Source organism: Carcharodon carcharias, chromosome 5 (genome assembly GCF_017639515.1).
Source record: "Carcharodon carcharias isolate sCarCar2 chromosome 5, sCarCar2.pri, whole genome shotgun sequence".
Taxonomy (NCBI): Eukaryota; Metazoa; Chordata; class Chondrichthyes; order Lamniformes; family Lamnidae; genus Carcharodon; species Carcharodon carcharias.
The window spans coordinates 134,179,560-134,199,374 of record NC_054471.1 but is presented as its reverse complement, the minus strand read 5'-3'; the positions used below and the strand labels follow the sequence as shown (position 1 = coordinate 134,199,374).

The 19,815-nt window shown below is 43.3% G+C and overlaps 1 protein-coding gene across 1 annotated transcript in view; it reads left to right on the top strand.

The window, feature by feature from the left end:
• The window catches only part of lama4 (laminin, alpha 4), a 216,340-nt gene that overhangs the window by 138,982 nt on the left and 57,543 nt on the right, over positions 1–19,815 (top strand). The window contains exons 24-25 of the mRNA XM_041187778.1: positions 4,064–4,197; positions 12,842–13,013. Of these exons, the coding sequence (XP_041043712.1) occupies positions 4,064–4,197; positions 12,842–13,013 (306 nt within the window). The remainder of the gene's footprint in view (positions 1–4,063; positions 4,198–12,841; positions 13,014–19,815) is intronic.

The window sequence follows — 19,815 nt, the reverse complement described above, 5'->3', positions numbered from 1 at the left end:
GCTAACCAAGAGTGTAAGGGGCAATAGACTGCACCCATGTGGCTATAGAGGTTCCATGTCAACAGGCACTAATGTTTATAAACCACAAAGGCTACCATTCCATCAGTGTACAACTGGTGTGTGATCACCAGAAGCACATACTGCACATTTATGCACGGTACCCTGGGAGTTGCCATGACTCCTACAACCTGAGTCACTCCCAGGTGCATGAGATTTTCAAGGGGCCATTATGTCTGCAGGGATGGCTGCTTGGGGGTAAGGAGTACCCACTTAAATGCTGGATGATGACAATGGTGTGTCACCCTTGGAGTCGTTCTGAGGAGAGATACAAAGCTGCTCACAGCTCCACACGCTCTCTTACAGAGCGGACCATGGGGCTTCTGAAAATGTATTTCAGATGCTTGGACTGTTCAGGTGGCTTACTCCAATGCATTCCCAACAGGATTTCTCATATCATTGCAGTGTGTTGCACTCTTCACAATCTGGCTATGCAAAGAGGTGACCCCCTGCCAAAGGATGAGCTTGAGGAGGATGAAGTTCCGGGGGCCCAGGGACCTCAGGACGCTGCTGATGGTCAGTATGAGCATGATCATGCCATGGAGGAAGGAAGACCTGGGAGATGTGCCTGTGCTACGTTAATCGCTGACAGGTTCCAGGAAGGGTAAAGTCAAGTGAAGAATATGGCCACATCTCTTCTAGCCCTCAATGCCATCTTCTTTCAACTCATGGGATGTCCACCCACTTGCAGCAAGAATGAGTCCTGCATTCACACTTCTGGCCTCATGAATCACCAGGCCATGACCTCTGTTTTGGCCTATGGGGCCCTTTGAGTGAGCTCACTCTGAGAACTGAGATCCCACTTAGGAACAAGAGCGATGCGAGAGAAAACTTGAAGCCTTCGCCGCCACCTAATGATACAAACACTCCTGCTACTGAAATGTGGACATGCCTGGAGATCTCCTCCTCCCATGCATGTCTTTTCTTCGGCCATTACTACTGAGGAGGCACAAATGCTGCTAGATTATCAATGCTGATGAACTGCCCTCACTCAATGGTGCTCTTTAAGGAAGAAGAGTTAGAAACACTTACATCACACACCTCCAATAAAAATTAAAACACATCTCCCTGACATATCACAAGGGGTGTGGATATTAGTTCAATTGAGATTGACATCACAGGACTGTGAATCTCACAGTGGGACACTCACTGAATGGGAGGAAGGCTTAACCTCGTACAAAATCACAACACCTTCAGTTGACAGGAGCATTCACATAACCATCAAATGTATTAACAAAAGTGCAATTTAGTTACATGTCTAACACACCCATGACCCAAAAGTGACATCAATTTTTCTTAGCTTTTCTAACTCTAGCGCTACTACTGGGAGCAGCTCTGACATCTGCAGCAGAGGTGGAGGCAGCCTGCTGACTGCTATGTATTGATGTCTGTGATGACTTTGGCGGACATCCTCTGGTGGCCCGTGGCCTGGAGGGCCTCAGCCTGCTAAGGGTCACTTGCTCAGGGGCAGAAGTGCCCTCAGCCTAAGAAGCTGGAATGGCTGGGGTCACAGGCAGAGGGGGCTGTGACCGGCTGTACACTCTTGGAGTGTCTTGAGAGGAGGCTCTCAGGGTATCTGGCTGACGCTCATCATCCCTGTGGGTGCCCGGGGACCCTGCCCTGAATCCTGCAGGAGGTGATGCACTCAGAGGGAGGTCAAGGTGCCTCGTTGCCATGTCATCTACATCCTGATGGTGCCCACCAGGGTGTGTGGCCATGGACAGCAGGTGCAAGCACAAATTTGGCAAGACTTTGCTGGACCAAGGTCTCCATGGTTCTCATCAGCCTTCCCATGGTGACCTCAACGTGCTTGCATGTTGCAGCCACATCAGACAGAAAGTGGACGGACTCCTCCATCATTTGCTCTGACCTGCTGAGTGACTGTTGAATCTCTGCCTGTTGTTCTGCCACCTCTCGTTGCATCCCCAGCGTTGATTTGGCAGCCGCTTCCAGAGGCTCATCAACTGACTTGGACTGAGTGGGTGGCTGGTCTCCAGCAGCCCTCCGAGTGCAGGAGACCTGGGCTATCCCTGCCTCCGACTGTTGCAGGGACGTGTCAGTGAGGCGTTCCCCAGAAAGTGAGCCTGAGCCTAATCTACAGCTGTGCCTCACCAGCGTGTGTGTCTCTGAGCTGGCGGAGGGTGTGTGTGAGTGCTGTGATGGTTCTTCTGGAGCTTTGTCCTCAGATGCGGTCCAGGGACTCGCACTGGTGGTGCTGGACTGGCTTAGGGGCCTAGATGTGCTTGTGCCTAGAAAATAGAAAAGAGAGTTTCGCTTAATGAGCATGACCTATAAAAGACTGCATGTGACTCACTGTGAACGTTAGGATTTGATGAAGTGACGGAACTGTGATCCACACTAGGTTGCATGGGAGAGGATGATCTCCCCCTCCCCACAGGAGCGAACCCTGTCCTCCCAAGCCAGCTTGGCTGCAACCTTCTCAAATTCACTGAGGGTGAGGATATCGGCTGTCCCTACCCCGGTCTGCACTCTCTCGCACCCATTGTGCACCAGCTTGGCCTGAATGAAGAAAGAAAGTCATGTTAAGAGACAGGATGGAGCAGAGGTTGAGTGAGATGCATATCCCCCGTGTGTGGTGAGCCCTCCCCAGAAGTGCCAGAGGATTGTGAGCAACATGATAGATTGGATGGTGGTGATATGAACAAATGTTGATATGTGTCCCCTGCTAATTGTTGCATGAAACCCCTGAAAAGAGTAGCCATTTGAGTGCATGATGCCGTGATGTGAGTTTGATATTAGAGGGTGTTGAAGGATGACTTACCCTGACGAAGCGGATGAGATCATTCATCCTCTTCCTGCACTGGGTAGCATTTTGGATGCAGGTGTCAGCCATGCTGACCTGCTCTGATACAGTGTTCCAGGCCCGAGAGGTGAGGCTGCTGTGCTCCCTGCAGCCAGCCATGTGGTAGAACATTTGCTGTTGTTCCTGCACTCATCTGACAAAGCCCATATGGCCTTGTGGGTGAAATTGGGTGCAAGCTTTGTCCTGAGGCTCTTGGCATTTCTCTTATGAGTTGCAGACATCTCTGGTGGGCTGGAGAGATTGAGATTGTGTTGGACAGGCGTTTAAATATGGCACCCAGATCTTCGAACCCACCAGCTGACGGCGGGTGGATGAATCAGCTCTCGACCTGCCAGGTGATTCGGAGTGAAATGCACCTCTGAGTAGTGAGGCTCCAAGCACAGAATCGGGCGTGAGTTGCCACTGTTCTGGACACTGCCGAAACCACCCACCATCGCACTTAGTTTCATTTTGAGAGAATTCTGCCCATTAACCCTGTTTCTCTCTCCACAGGTGCTGCCAGACCTACTGAGTTTTTCCAGCACTTCCTGTTTTTATTTCAGATCTCCAGCATTGCAGCATTTTGCTTTTATTGTATACTTTCCCATGTGTCTACCTCATTTTATGCTGTGCTTGTATTTTTTTCCTTTTGATTATAATGCTTATCCTGGATAAGTTTTGGTGGCGTTAGGAGTTATTTCAATAGACTTCCACTTCCTCCAGGCATATTAACTAGGTTTCCTTTTTATGAATTTTCTATTGACTCTCAACAGTTATATAGCTCATGTACTGCTGCCATAATGAGATCATTATTGAAGTAACTTCTAAGTTTTGGAAGATTTAGGATTTTCCCTGGGAGTGAGTGAAATCGAAATATCTTGCTAGTCTCTAATAAGAGGAGTAATTAGTCAATTAGATTATAGAAAGAAGTGAACTTTAAATCATTTTGTGAAGCAGTGAATCGTAATGTTGTTCAACCAGATTATGTAACTTCTTTGTACTACTTATGCATTGTCTTTCTTGTTAAACTGTCAGAATATTCATAAGCAGGAGACAGAATAATACCCTAATAAGGGTGACAGCAAGATGACAGGTTGACAGAATAACATTAAATGCATGTCACTGTTTCTATGCCTTGCCTTCCATAAGGTTAGGGCTGTTTTTTGCACGTTAATGGAGCTTTTTCTGTCTTTTTTGTCACAGCTTCCTGCCAGCTTAAACATTCCTGGCTTTGTTGGCTGTATTGAACTGGCCACACTTAATGATGACATAATCAGCCTCTACAACTTCAAGCAGATATACAAACTGAACACAACAACCGACCGACCTTGTACAAGGTAAACATATCACTGTATTTGTCACACTCTGGCAAGGCATGGCGTTTTCACTTTCGTAACACCAGGGACAGCATCTTTGGTTGGATGTGGGGTGGGGATCAGGAGAAGGGAGCGCAGACCCATGATCTTGTATCACCGACCGTCATGCCAGTTTGTGTCGCAATCCGTTTTTAAAGAGGCCAGGTCAAGGTCAGAGTGGCTACTTGCCACTTGTGGGCAGGTAGCCAACTTAGGCTACTGCAGACTGAGATTTCCAGTTGGCATGCTGGCTTTGCACATTGGGCTGAAAGAGTGCCAATGTGTCAAGGCAACCTCACAGTAGGAAAGCAAGGGTCACAATTAATCCTACAAGGGAATCCCCACCTGCACCCATCATGGGCACAGCTGCAGCCACTGGCTGTCCTGTGGAAATATTGCTCCTCCACAATCATGGCCAAGCAGCAGTGGCCATTTAGAATTTAAAAGAAAAACTGGCCTCTTCAAAGGAGGAGGACTCTGTGTTGAGATGCCCTCTCTCTCTCCATCTCAAATGGGCAGCTGCCACCTCTGCTGGTGGGGCTGCCAATGTGGCAGTGCTGGAGGGTTTCCCAAGAGCCTTTCAGCCTTGGGAGCCTACCTTGAGGACAGTGAGCCTGCTCCCTGCCATTAATTGGCTGACACATTAAAAATTGAGGTTGGGATGTGAGGCCAGAATCCATTTTAATCTTTAATCTTAATCTTATAATAAGATATAGCTTGCACCTCTGATAGTCAAGAATATTAAATTTGTGAGAAGCTTAGCTGCACAGACTAGACAGGCCCAGCTTCAGTTCCCAATTAGTTGATATTGGCTCAGTTGGCATTAAGTTCTGGCATTTGGTTTCAGTGCACCTCCTTCAGCATTAAGTTGTTTGTCACCCAAGGGCTGCCCTCACCACCCCGACCCATGCTATCACGACACAGCCCCCACCTCCCCATCCTGCACCGGGTCTCTGTCTCTCCCTAAGGTCATGTGCTTTCTTCTCCTGCAAGGATTGAAAGCAAAGAGTTCAAAGTTATGAGTTAGAAGTGGCTTGTGTGGTGAGGAGGGAGAACATCATCTGTGGAGGGTGGCAGTGAAACTGCAAGAGAGCAAGGGGATGATGGTGAATGTGAGTGTTGGCTGGGATGTGAGGAGATGGCTGGATAGAGAGGAGCGAGCGGAGCTGCCAGGTGTTTTGCTCTGAGTCATGCTGTATAGGAAATGCTAGGCAATGAAGGTCAACATACCATTTGCCTTCCTAATTGCTTGCTGTATCTGCCTGTTTTCTTTCATTGACTGATGTACAAGGACACCCAGATCCCTTTGTACATCCACATTTCCCATCATATCACCATTTAGATAATACTCTGCCTTTCTGTTTTTCGCACTGAAGTGTATAACTTCACATTTATCCACATTATACTGCATCTGCCATGTGTTTGCCCACACACACAACTTGTCTAAATTGCCCTGAAGCCTCCTTGCATCCTCCTCACAACTCAAAACCCCGCACAGTTTTGTGTCATCAGCAAACTTAGAAATATTACATTTAGTTCCTTCACCCAAGTCATTTATATATATCATGAGTAGCTGGGGCCCAAGCACTGATCCCTGCACTACCCTACTAGTCACCGCCTGCCACCTGGAAAAAGATCCATTTGTTCCCACTCTCTGTTTCCAGTCTGTCAACCAGTTCTCAATCCATGTCAGTATATTACCCCCAATCCCATGTGCTTTAATTTTACTCACTAGCCTCTTATGTGGGACCTTATAAAAAAACTTCTTGAAATCCAAATGCACCACGTCCACTGGTTCTCCCTTAACTATTCTACTAGTTACATCCCAGAAAAACTCCAGTAGATTAGTTAAGCATGATTTCCCTTTCATAAGCCCACACTGACTTTGTTTTTTTTTCCCATTAATGCTTTCCAAATGTCCTGTTACCACATTTTTTATAATAGACTGTAGCATTTTCCCCACTACCGATGTTAGGCTAACTGGTCTGTAATTCTCTGTTTTTTCTCTCCCTCCTTTTTTAAATAGTGGGGTTACATTTGCCACCCTCCAATCTGTAGGAACTGCTCCAGTGTCTATAGAATTTTGGAAGATGACCACCAATGCATCCAATATTTCCATGGACACTTCCTTTAGTACTCTGGGATGTAGATTATCAGGCCCTGAGGATTTTCAGCCTTTAATCCCATTAATTTTTCTAGCACCAATTTTTTTATTAATACTAATTTTCTTCAATTCCTCCCTCTCACAAGACCCTTGGTTCCCTAACGTTTCTGGGAAATTACTTGTGTCATCTTTTGTGAAGACAGAACCAAAATATGTGTTCAATTCTTCTGCCATTTCTTTGTTCCCCATTATAATTTCCCCCATTTCTGACTGTAAGGGACCTTCATTTGTCTTCACTAATCTTTTTCTCTTTACATATTTATAGAAGCTTTTGCAGTAGTTGTTATGTTCCTTGCAAGTTTATTCTCACACTCCATTTTCCCCTTCTTGATCAATCTTTTTGTTCACTTTTGCTAAATTCTAAACTGCTCCCAATCCTCAGGTTTGCTGCTTTTTCTGGCAATTTTATATGTCCCCTCTTTGGATCTAATACTATCCCTAATTTCTTTTGTAAGCCATGGTTGAGCTACCTTTCCTATTTCATTTTTGCGCTAGGCAGGAATGAATAACTGTTGTAATTCATGCATACGTTTCTTAAATATTAGCCATTGCCTATCCACCGTCAACCCTTTTAGTAAGGTTTCCCAGTCCATCATTGTCAGCTTGCATCCCATACCCTCGCAGCTCCCTTTATTTAGGTTCAGGACCATAGTTTCAGATTCAACTTCTTCACTCTCCATCTTAATGAACAATTCTAACATTTTATGGTCAATCTTCCCCAAGATTGTTAATTAATCCTTTCTCATTGCACAATACCCAGTCTAGGATAGCCTGCTCTCTAGCTGGTTTCTCAACATATTGGTCTAAAAAACTATTACATACACACTCCAGGAAACCCTCCTCCACAGTACTATTACTAGTTTGGTTTGTCCAATCTATATGTAGATCAAAGTCACCCATGATTACAGTTATACCCTTATTGCATGTGTCAGTAGTTTCCTGTTGAATGCTTTCTTTTACATCTCCATTACTGTTTGGGGGCCTATAGACAATCCCCACCTACGTTTTCTGCCCCTTGGTGTTTCTTATCTCCACCCAAACAGATTCCACATCATGATTTTCCGAGCCAATATCTTTCCTCATTATTGCATTGATTTCCTCCTTTACCAAAAATGCTACCCTATCTTCCTTCCCTATTTGCCTGTCCTTCCTAAATATTGAATACCCCTGGATATTCAGTTCTCATCCTTGGTCACCCTGCAGCCATGTCTCCATAATTACAACTATAACATAACAGTTTATATCTATTTACACTGTTGATTTATCTGCCTTATTGCGAATGCTCTGCACATTAATATACAATGCTGTTAGACTTGTTTTTTTAACCTTGTCAGTCATCTTAGCTTTACTTTGTACTATGACCCCATTTGTTTTTTGCCCTCATTTTTTCTGCCTTCCACTTTTGCTTCTTACCTTTCTATCTTTCATTTCTGTCCTTGTTTCCCCCTCCTCCATCCCCCTGCTCAGGTTCCCACACCACTGCCATTCTAGTTTAAACCCTCCCCGACCGCACTAACAAACATCCTGCAGTCAGGATAGGTTGCTGACACTTTCATCATTTCTACATGGAAGTGCAATCAGTGATGTAGAGGTGGTACCTGCTTTGTTAAGATACAATTCTGTATCATAATTGTAAGATACAATTCTGAATGTGCATAACAGGGTAGATGTTGAGAGGATATGGGAGAATCTAGAACTAGGGGAAAATAAAGCATCTCCCATTTAAGACAGAGATGAGGAGGAGTTTCTTCTCTCAGAGGGTCACTAGTGTTTGGAATTCTCTCCCTCAGCGAGCAGTGGAGACTGGGTCATTGCATATATTCAAGGCTGGATTAGACAGGTTTTTAATCAACAAGGGTGTCAAGTGTTATGGAGGGGCAGACAGGAAAGTGGAGTTGAGGTCACATCAGAGTAGCCATGATCTTAGGGACTAGCAGAGCAGGCTTGAGGGGCCAAATGGCTGACTCCTGGTCCTGTTTCTTATGTTTTTATGTAAGCCATCAGGTAGCCTTCAGGAGAGGAGATTGGCCAGCAAACAGCAAGATAAATGTGTGTATATATGTACCCACTGTACTGACCCAATTACTGAGTAGTTTAGTTCTTGGAAAATTATTCCCATGTTGTCAAGTAGAGAATTAATCGATAAAAATTATTTTTGAAGGAACTGTTGTTAGTAATATGCTTAAGGAACTAATTATTTAATCAGAGCCTCAACATTGCATTTAATTGGTATACATGACTCCACTAAAGCAGCAGAATGCCCTTTTCAGCCATTCTGTCTTGTCAGTTTCAAATCAATTCCATGCAATTACAATTTGTCAAGCTGCTGTTTCTGTGCACTTTCAAGATGTTGCATCATCTGGCTAAAATCTCTTGCAGGAAAGGAATTATCCAGACTATGTTGGTATTACAGAAAAACAGCTGGTGCAATATGCTTTCTTGTTACGGATATGATTAAAAGCACACATTATAATGGACAATACAACATTAATTATCAATGAATTTGAATAGAAAATTGGGTGATGATGTAATGTTCTAGTGTTACAGCGTTTTGAGCAATGGAACATAGAGCATGGAATCAATCCTACAGTTTCCATATAACTGATACCCAATATGACGAAGACTTCGAGGAAGATGCTTTCCCACAGGAAGAGATAAATAAATTGAAGGATCAATCACTCTAGGTTGAATTTCACCTCCAGGCTTTTGACTCAAGAGTGAGATTGGCTCAGCCCAAGTAGGAGAGTGCATACCTGCCGTCTCAGTCAGTACATGCTACATGGCAATCAAGGTGGAGCAAAAATTGGAATAAAAATGACAAGTCTAAAAATGATTTAAAGAATTTAAACATTTGTATCGTACATATGATAAAATATGAGCCCTGGCACAATTTAAAAAGATATAAGTTGGGCACAATGGCCCCATTATTTATCACGAGGCAGGGGAGAAGCAGGGACACATGTTTTGGGGGGCAAAGATGGAAATGCCAGGAATTGGAGGTCCTGCCAAATTTAACAGCTTGGCCCCTTGAGTATTTTATTTATTCTGTTGCCCACCTGGCAGCCAGCTGATTGAGAGCCAACTGTCAGATGGGAAAACCAGCCACATCCAGCAATCTGAAATGACTGGGGCATGGTCAGGGTAGGGGTGCAGGGTGTGGTGAGCACATGGAGCACAACAGCTTGGAGACAAGAAAGAAAAGATCAGTGCATTGCGGTGAGTTGTCAGAAGGTGGAGGGGCGGAAGGCAGAGAGGGTGTCAAAAGATTGCAGGCAGGGAGGTATCAGTCTGAAGTTCTTGGCTGCAGGTTTGCTTGTTGGGCTGGACAAAGTGCTCTTGTCCTCCTGGCACACAGGCAGTACTTTAAAAAACACTCACACTTCCCTTTGGTTGCTACATTTCCCAAGCCTTGGAAAGCCCAGCCATCCATTGTTAAATTTAAATGGTGACCCAAGTCTAAGGAGCGGAGCCTCATTCACATATAATACTAATCACAACCCCGCCTCTTCAGATCGCACACCCACAAGCCCACCATGCTTAAGCTGGCAGTAGGAGCATTCACTACAGATTTTACATGTCAATTTAAAATCACCCACCCATCAACACCCGCCCCCATCCCCTCCCAACCCTTTTCCTTCCATCATGTTGGGGTTAAAATTGCACCCAATGGATGGAATCTTCTGAAGGCGAGGAAGGAGCCTGAAAGTTAGATGGGTTGACATTGGGACTGAAACCTGACACCTTCTCGCCTCACAGGTAATAAGTTTTGGGCGGGATGGTACTTGCTCGACCTTCCTGCCTCACCTCCACTTGAGACCCCTGTGGCCAATTAACACCCATTTAAGGGCCCCTTCCCTCTTCCTCTACAATTTTCACAGCTCCAGGAAAATCTGCCAACGTGTGGCCTGCACAACAAGTTAAACTGGAGAATCTCTCAATCTTCATGACCAAGGCCACGGACATGGGGTAGAAGGGCTGGCCTGTGAGGCACACCCCTGCCCTTGCTATCAACCCCCATAGAACCCCCATCCCACAAGAACCACCTACCCATCAGCACTTACCTTTTTCCTGGGTTGCTCTATGATCCGAGGACTCTGGGAATCGGGGGATGCAGGAGGGGGACGGGTGAGGATGTTGTTCCAACAATAGCCACGTCCTCCTCCATAGCACTGCTGAGTACAAGAGCTACCATCCTCTAATTAGCCAGCAGCTCTCGGTGGGCAGGATGTCGTATCCCAGGGTCCTCAGTTGGGAGGAAGGCCCCCTGCAGTCCCTTAAGTGTCTGATGAACAGAAGATATGGCACGCCTGCATCCTAAAAGTCAGCTCGGGTGTATCACTGTTTTTTCAGGCAGCACAGGAGATAGTTGCTGGCCCACTATTTCCGAATTCCAGTGAGGAAGGGTTAGCAGCCTGTCGTGGGGCAATGTCATCATAAAGGTAGCTGGGGGCTTGTGTGGGTGAGGTGGAAGCAATTACAACTCAGAGCTGCCACAGATTCAAGTAATGCAGAAACTTCACTAATGTTGTCACACGTGAGGTTAATGAGCTCTGCCAGCACTCCTGTCATCTGCTACTGGTGCTGGGAAGGCAACCCCACTGCCTGCACATAGGTTGATGTCTATCAAACCATGAGATCTGAATCTGCTACTAGAGGCAACTGCAGAAAAGCTGAGGCCTCATCCAGCACCTTTTCCAACCTGCTGTCTTCTGTTCAATTGCTCAGCTGGTACAATGTCAGCCAGACAATTAAATTCTGACAGAATAATTTGTGTTTAAGTCCTGCAGTCAAGGATGAGAATGAGGGAGAGGCAGTTCAATGGCGGTTTAGTTCTTTAAAATACTAAAGCAAATGCAGGTACTACTTTGCATCTACTCACCTGCAGAGGGCACAGGCCCACAAACCTTGCCATTGCCAACTATCACTGCAGCTTTCTGACCCATCAGGCTGAGCACTTGCACCTTGAATGCCGTGTGCTACCCTAAACCTAGGATCTCTGTCACTAAAAGGCTGCCTCTTTTTGATATTCTGTGTAATTACAAAATTAACAGCATTAAGAAAAAGCAGGTTTCTAAAGGGAATCTCCCAGGAGGCAATGGCCAGCTGAATTACCAGGGAAGACAAGTATCTAAAGGTCCCTATAAAATGAAAACAGTGAGGAGAATACTAGGTAGAAGAGTTAGAGAGCTATTGAACCATGGTGCGCTGAATTAAATCAATTAAATTCAAAGCATCCAAAAATGTTAATCACATTATAAAGGTTCTCTTATTTATTTCTGTGACTGCTAATACTTTCTGTCTCATGATATTGTGAATGAAGTAATTTGAATAATGAGGTGATACAGAAACAGCATATTGCATGTTCAAAGCAATATGCCATGTTGTGCAATGAAGTAACATGAATACATTTGCACCTGCGATTCATTATGGGCAGGATTCCCCTCCCCCCCCCCCCCGTCAGGGGCGAAGTTGAAGGACGGGCGCACACAGGCGCTTCCCGACGGTGCCATTTTACATGGGCGGGCCAATTAAGGCCCACCCAGTGTGACGTCCACACAGAAGTGCTATGCACTCCTTCTGCAGGCCGTGGGGGAAATCCCAAAATCGAGAGTGCGCTCTTTCGCACATGCGCACGAAAGAGTGCATTCATCTCCCTGAGGCTGGGTGCAGCCTCAGGGAGATCGGCTCTAAATGGAAAAAAGCCAAAAATTGAAAAATTAAATTTCCTTAACACTGTGACATGAGTTAGGATATGCCCATAATTTTTACAAAAACTTTATTAAAATTTTTTAAAACCTACATGAATCCTCATCCTGCCCGTGGATGAGGTTTCATGCTTTTTCTAATTTCCACCGGGGCTCCTGGCCTGCCCACCAACCTTAATGTTGGACAGCCAGGTCCACTACTAAGTTCAATTGCTCTGTCAATGGCCCCAATTAGCTACTGACAGGTCGGCGGGTGCGCAGCTGATTTTGCCTACCAGAAAATTTAAATGGGGCGCAGTGACTTCGGGAGTTCCGCCCAACATCACCACATGCCATTTTATGTGTCGGCAAGCGGGCTCCGTCCCCTGCTTGCTGACGGGAAAATCCTGCCCATGAGCGTTTTTCCACCTTGCTTGTAAGGGAAATAATTGAGTGTCGGCTTCCCCCAAGGAAGATGAAAAATGATTCCAAGATTCTGATCACTAGTGATCAGATCAAGTGCACAATTGGCAGGGACTTAAAATATGTCACCTGAAATCCTATTTAGCCTGAGAATGTTATCCATCTCTGATGGGGGAACTGGAGGAGGAGATAAATTTAGGGATGGTGAAGATTAACAAGAATAAAACATACTATTCATTATAGGGTTGCATATTTGCAAAAGTAATAGAAATGTGTTATCATCTGTTACTACTGTTGCACAGATCATTTCAATCCACATGTGTTTCATTCCTTTCTCCTCTTGAATTATTTGTAGGTACAGACTCTCTTTTGCCCAGAGTAGGACAGCAAATTTCTTCTTTGATGGCTCAGGCTATGCTTTTGTGCGTAACATACAAAGGAGAGGGAAATTCAACATAGCGACTCGGTTCAATCTGGACATTCGCACACCAGCTGACAGTGCCCTCCTGTTACTGATGGTGAAAGGGGTAAGGACAACCAGCACCACGCAGGAATAATTTAATAATGGCATTTATTTTGATCCTGTAGAAAGTAAAATACAATTAACCAGAAACAAAAATAACGGAAACTTTATCAAATGATGCTCTAGGCACAGAACTTCATACATCGAGAGTGTGTTATGGGAATTTGAGCATAAAGGTTAGTGTTGCATGGAATTTTCCATCCAATATTGAATAATAGAAATTAAAATTAATAGATGGAAAATCCTGTGGCTGAATTCCCAATTTGTGTTCTCAGAGCCTGAAATTAAAATTCATAAAATCCTCCTCACATACTTAAATATCTTGTGATTCATTTAAATTCATTGTGCTTTGAATAATGTGAACATTTAGTATACTAATCCACCCCACCATCTGTCATTAATTTGTGTTTAGCAACCGGATTAATGTTGGCCTGTCAGCAGAATGAATATGGAAATCACAAAATTCTGTTTGTGATTTTACCATTGATCATTTTTGTGCCCATAAAGATGAGACAACAATACCACTTGTACTGTTATTAAATATAGCTGTGTAACTCTCATTATCAATGCAGAACAAGAACAAAAACATGCATTTATTAAACAACTTTAACATTCCAAAATGCACCAAAATGCTTCACAAAATTGGATGCTCAGCCAAAGAGGGAAAAATGACGAAGAGTAATCAGAAGCTTGGTGAAGGAAACAGATTAAATTGTGACAGCAAACATATTCTACTATCCTCATAAAATTTTGCAAGATAACAAGGAGCTTTGACCAATCTTAGACGGAACCTTTATAACCCTTTTAATAACTGCTAGTGAAAAACTAATGATTTATTTGGAACAGTAGTAGTAATATTATCACAACCATATAAAAGGGCTTTGTAGAAGCAAAAACATTAACAATATGAGTAAGCCATCAAAATTGGATAAATTTCCATCATAAAAGTTTCCATTAAATTCAAATGAGAATTTTACTCCCATGTCATGAAGAGTTATTAATGTATATAATGTTATTGGAAATTATTTTAAATTGGACTTGTAGTAGGATCTATGTCTGTGAGGTTGTGTGTGTTAATTGGATTAAAGCCAGCTAGTCTGGGTGCTTTGATGAATAGTAGTTTTGAGGTGTGAAACAGTAAGGTAAAGAGTGCATTTGAAATTTGTTGAATAAACCATTCAAAGACTGGGGTAAAATCTTGCACCTATCTAGGAGACATCAAGCAACATGTTTATATTACTAATAAAATTGGTACAATGAAAGGGGTTTTATTGTTAGAAGAGGTGGAGATCAAAGGGCCTGGTGATACAATGAGAATTTGCATTCAAAGGGAAGGCTAGGTATATACAGAAGAGTTTTGTGTGTGGGAGGCATGTGATATCCAAGTGCCTGTAAGCCTACAACTGTCTGCAAAGGAAACAAATTGAAAGGAACCTCATTTTGAATTTGTAAGATAAAAGGTGCTTTGCCTGGTGTTTGTTTAAAGTCAATGGGTTATTGTTGCCTTGGGGAAGACTTTAGGAGTGACTAATTTGGGGATTTGTTTAATAGTTATTATGGTAAAAATTTGTAGATGTATATGTGTTTAATACCTTGTAAAATTAATGGGCGTTTAATTTAATTTATATAAACAGCCTCTACAGGCTTGGTGGTTTCATTTCTGAATTCAGAGTTGCATCTCAAACATACCAATGGAAAATATAGGCTATGACACTTGTTTAAAGTTTCCCACTGGGATTTTAAATAACTCAGCCTTTACCAACTGCAGTGTCATAACAACTGGGAGCTCGTCCAGGATAATATTTATAATTCTTGATTGGTTTGAAATTGGTGCACCTTAAGATTACAAGTATGAGAAGCACTTTGAATTCAGGAGTTGGTGAGGTTTTTTTTAGAAACAGAGAGACTGCAAGATGGTTTTGACAATTGCTAAGACTTGTCTGGGAGTAGAAGATTGGTTGGTAAAAAATAACCAAGAGTAAGTTAACAGAGTTGGCAGATAAGTTAAAATTGGGGTTACCTGTAGTGGAAATCAGATATAATTAAAAGTATAGCACAGCATCTACAGTTGGTAGTGATATCTGGCACGAGTGGGTTACAACTGGAAGCAGTGAGACTTCAGTTTGAAATTAAGAAGCTTGAATTTCAACAAGCAAAGAACAGAGAAAACCTTGAATTAGAAGCAAAGGAAAGAGAAACAACATTTAAAAGGGAGAAAGTGTAAGGAGAAAGAAAGGAAGCTGGAACTAGAATTTTAGGAAAGAGAAAAAGAGAAAGAAAGAGAATACCTGCTTAGAAGGCTGGAAGTTAAAAAAGAGATCTTGGTTTCTGAGAAGAGTTCTTATGATGGAAAAACCTTTAACCTAAAACCCAGTGGGGAAGATGTTTAGATTTTTACAAGCTCTTCCAAAGTTTGAGGGAAAAGATGTTGAAGCTTTATTTATTTCATTTGAGATGATAGCTAAATAGATGAAATGGCCACAGAAGCACTGGATGTTATTATGACAGCCGAAGTTGCTGGATAGAGCACATGAGGTGTATGCTTCGTTGTCTGAAGAGTTATTGGTTAATTATGATGTGGTGAAAAAGGCTATTTTGAGTGCATACGAGTTGGCTCATGAAGCATACAGGCAGAAATTTAGGAATATGAGAAAACAGCCTGGGAAAACTTATATTGGTCAGAATTTTCTGCCTACCGGTTGAGCAGGCCCGACCCAATCTCCGGCGGGCAGTGAGCTGAACCCCACCAGAGAAGCGGGCCCTGCCGCCATTTTAAGTGGGTGGGCCAATTAAGGCCTGCCCAGTGTGACACACAGCAGGAAGTGCTATGTGCTTCCTATGCGGGTGGGGGGATTCCCCAAATGCGAGAGTGCACTCTTTCACACATGCTCATGAAAAAGTGCACATCTCCCTAAGTCTAAGCGCTGCCTCAGGGAGATCACTGACAGTTGTATAAACGTTAAAAATAGAAAAATTTAAAAATCCTTAACATGTCCCCCTCATGTGACAATGTCACACAAGATGGGACGTGTTAATAAATTTCACTAAAACTTTATTAAAGTTTTTTAAACCCGACATGAAACCTCATCCCGCCAGCTCAGAAGCCCGCCAGAGCTCCTGGCCTGCCCATTGTCAATGGCCTCAAATCACCATTGACAGGTCGGCGGACGCACAGCTGATTTTGCTGTGCCCCCGCCTTCCGGAAGATTTAAATGGAGTGGGATGATGTCAGAGGTTGCCCCCAACATCATCCCATGTCATTTTGTACGTCGGCGAGCAGGCTCCACCCCCCTGCTCCCTGAAGGCAAAATTCAGCCCATTGAGTTTGAGAGGGTAAAGCAAAGTAACTTTGGCCGGTGGATACGGGCATTAAAAAATAGAGACAACATATGTAGCTGTTAGAGAAGTAATTCTTTTGGAAGGATTTAAAGACTCAATCCATTTGGTAGTGAGAAATTACGTAGAGGAACAAAGGGTTCAAACTGTACGACAAGCAGCAGAGATAGCTGATGATTATGAGTTAGTAAACATAGCTAAACCTTTTGTTCCTCACCCTTTCAAATAGGAAAAGGATAGAAAGTGGGAAGGTGAAAGGAAGATAGGTAGTCAGGGAAGAGAAGGAATGGCTGGGAATCCCCTGTAAGTTTTGTTCTCAGAATAAAAAAGGTGCTGAGGGTAGGAATGACATTCGAAAATTGAGGTGTTTTCATTGTAATAAAGTGGGGCACACAAAGTCAGGATGTTGGAAATTGCAGGAAAAATCTGTTGGAATTATTGGGATACAGAAAAGTTCTGGAAGTGGGTTCTGTGGTTCAGGCACAGGGAAAACCAATGGTTTGTGTACAGGTAAAACGGGGAGAATCAGTGATAGATAAAGAAGTGGGAATGTGTTCACAGTTTACCCAAGAGAATTCTGAGGAGCAGGTTGCAGAAATGTTGAAAGACTTTGGGGAGGATTTTTCGTTGTGGGTGTTGGGCAGAGCAGGCACGGGCGGGCGCGCAGCCGATCGGCTACATGCTGCCATTTTATGTGGGTGGGCCAATTAAGGTCTGCCCAGCTTGATTCACACCAGGAAGTGCTGAGCGCTCTCTGTGTGGGCGGAGGGATTAGGCTGAGTCGGGGCCTGTGCTCTTCTGCGCGTGTGCGCAAAAGAGCGCAGGAATCTCCCTGAGGCACAGAGCTGCCTCAGGGAGATTAGTTTGCTTATTAAAAATTTTAATAAAGATGAAAAAAAATTTAGGACATGTCCCCTCGTGTGACAGTGTCACATGAGCTGGGGCCTGTCAACGAGCTTTAACAAAAACTTTCATTCAATTTATAAACACTTCTTGAAACCTCATCCTGCCTGTGGATGAGATTTTGTGATAAATGCAAAGGCTGCCTGGGCTCTTCACCTGTCACCAACCTTAAGGTTGGGTGGCAGCTCCGTTAAATATATCAATTGATATTTAATTGGCCTTAATAGGTCTTTGACAGATTGACGGGCGCACAGCTGAGTCCAGCGCGTGCCCGCTGAACTGAAAATCAGAATGACGTGCAGTGACATCAGCGAGTGGGGCCCTCCTCCGCTCACCAACCTGAAGATTCTGGCCCTTGTATGTGAAGGGAAAGTCTTTCATGTGTACAAGGTGGAGTAGGTAAAGATGTTAAAATGTTAAGAGACACGGGGCGAGTCAATCTTTAATGTTGTGGTATAGTGATTTTTGTTGTTCTGAGGGAGTATTGCAGAAGCAGGTGATAATAACTGGGTTTCATGGCAATGCTAAATCTATTCCATTGTGGAAGGTAAATTTAAAGAGCAAATGGAGGATAGTTGAAGCTATTGTTGGAATAGTGCAAAAATTGCCCATTGCAGGGGTTCAATTTATTCTGGATAATGATATAGCTAAATCACAAATGTGGCTGATGCCGAGGGCAGTTGAGTAACCTGTAGAAGTGTTTTCAACAGAGGTGTTACATAAGGAGCCTCCTGGATTGTTTCTAGGTTGTGTGGTAACGAGTTCAAAAGCTCATCGGGAAGAACAAGATAAACAAGGAAGGCAGGCAGTTCAAAAGCAAGGAGAAGGTGTCAAAATCCAATTAGTTGGCACTGTGTTTGATAACGTTGTTCAGGCGGAAAGACTATAGGACAATTCATCTGAAGTTTTTAACTTAAGGAGATTAGTGGAGTTACAGAAAAATGAATAGCAATTAAAGCAGTTATATCAGAAAGCTTATTCAGAAAGAGAAGCAAAATGTATTCCAGTATGTTATTACCTTAAAGGCAATGTTTTAATGAGAAAATGGAGGCCAGATCATGCCTCAGCAAATGAAAGTTGTAGTGAGGTGCATCAGTTTGTTATCCCATTAAGGTATAGAAATGAGATTCTGAGGATTGCTTATGAAATCCCAATGGGGGGACATTTAAGAATTAGGAAAACACGAGAATTAGGAAGAGATACAGAGGTGTTTTTTGCCAGGATGGCACAGGGATGTAGTCAAATTCCGTAGAACCTATCATACATGTCAAGTAACAGGAAAACCACAAGCAGTAATGAATCTGGCATCTTTAATCCCAATACCAACATATGAAGAACCTTTTACTAGGGTCATGACTGATTGATTGTGTAGGATTCCCCCCCAACCCTCCCCCACCCCGCCCCAAGACTAAAAGTGGAAATCAGTACTTACTGACAATAATGGATGTGTCTACCAGGTTTCCTGTAGTGATGATACCTTTAAAAAATATTTGAACTAAGAAGATTGTGGAGGAGTTAATTACATTTTTAACAAGATATGGTTTATCTAAGGAAATACGTCAGATCAGGGGTCAAACTTCATGTCACAGCTGATTCAGGAAGTAATGAACAGTTTGGGATAAGACAGTTTAAGTCAACAGCTTATCATCCAGAGTCACAAGGAGTTTTGGAAAGATGGCATCAAACTTTAAAAATTATGATGAGAGGGTATTGTCCGAATTATCCACAGGATTGGAATAAAGGAATTTCATTCTTGTTGTTTGCTATTAGAGACGTTCCTAATGCATTGAATGGTTTAGCCCTTTTGAACTAGTTTATGGTCAAGAGGTAAGAGGGCCACTGAAATTAATTCATGAGAAATTGGTGGGTCAAAATTCAGAAACTTTTCTCTTGGATTATGTATCAAATTTCAGGGAAGGATTGAACAGAGTTGGCTACGAAACTTTTAAAGATATCACAGCAAGTGATGAAAGTGAAAGCAGATAAGAAAGTTAAAGCTCGCAGTTCTGTTTCTGGAGAGAAAGTATTAGTTTTGTTACCAGAACTAGGTGATGTATTACATGCAAGATCTAGTGGGCCTTACAGAATTGAAAAGAAATTGAGTGAAGTAAATTATTTAATAAATGCTCCAGATAGAGGAAAGAATTAGAGCAGCCTTTACCAACTGCTGTGACATAACATCCCAATGTGATCATAATTATATTTGTTGTTTTGGCTAATATCAGATGAGTTTTTAAGTCTTGGAAACCTAAAGAATGTTCACTGCTCCCAGATAATATGTTTGAAATGGACAGCAAGGCAGTCTGCATTTGATGGAGAAAACATGAGTTAACATGTGGTTATGATTCCATCACCCTTCACCTTTTACTGGCCAGCCTGCTGTCTTTTTCAGCCAAGACTTGTTTATTCTTATTTTAGATTTCCAGAATTTGTAGGGCAGAATTTTGCCCTCAGATGGCGTGCAGGCCCCATCGGCTCAGCAGCGGGCAGACAGTTGACCGCCGCCACCAAAGCGGGGCCTGCCGCCATTTTGAGTGGACGGGCCGATTAAGCCCCACCCAGCGGCC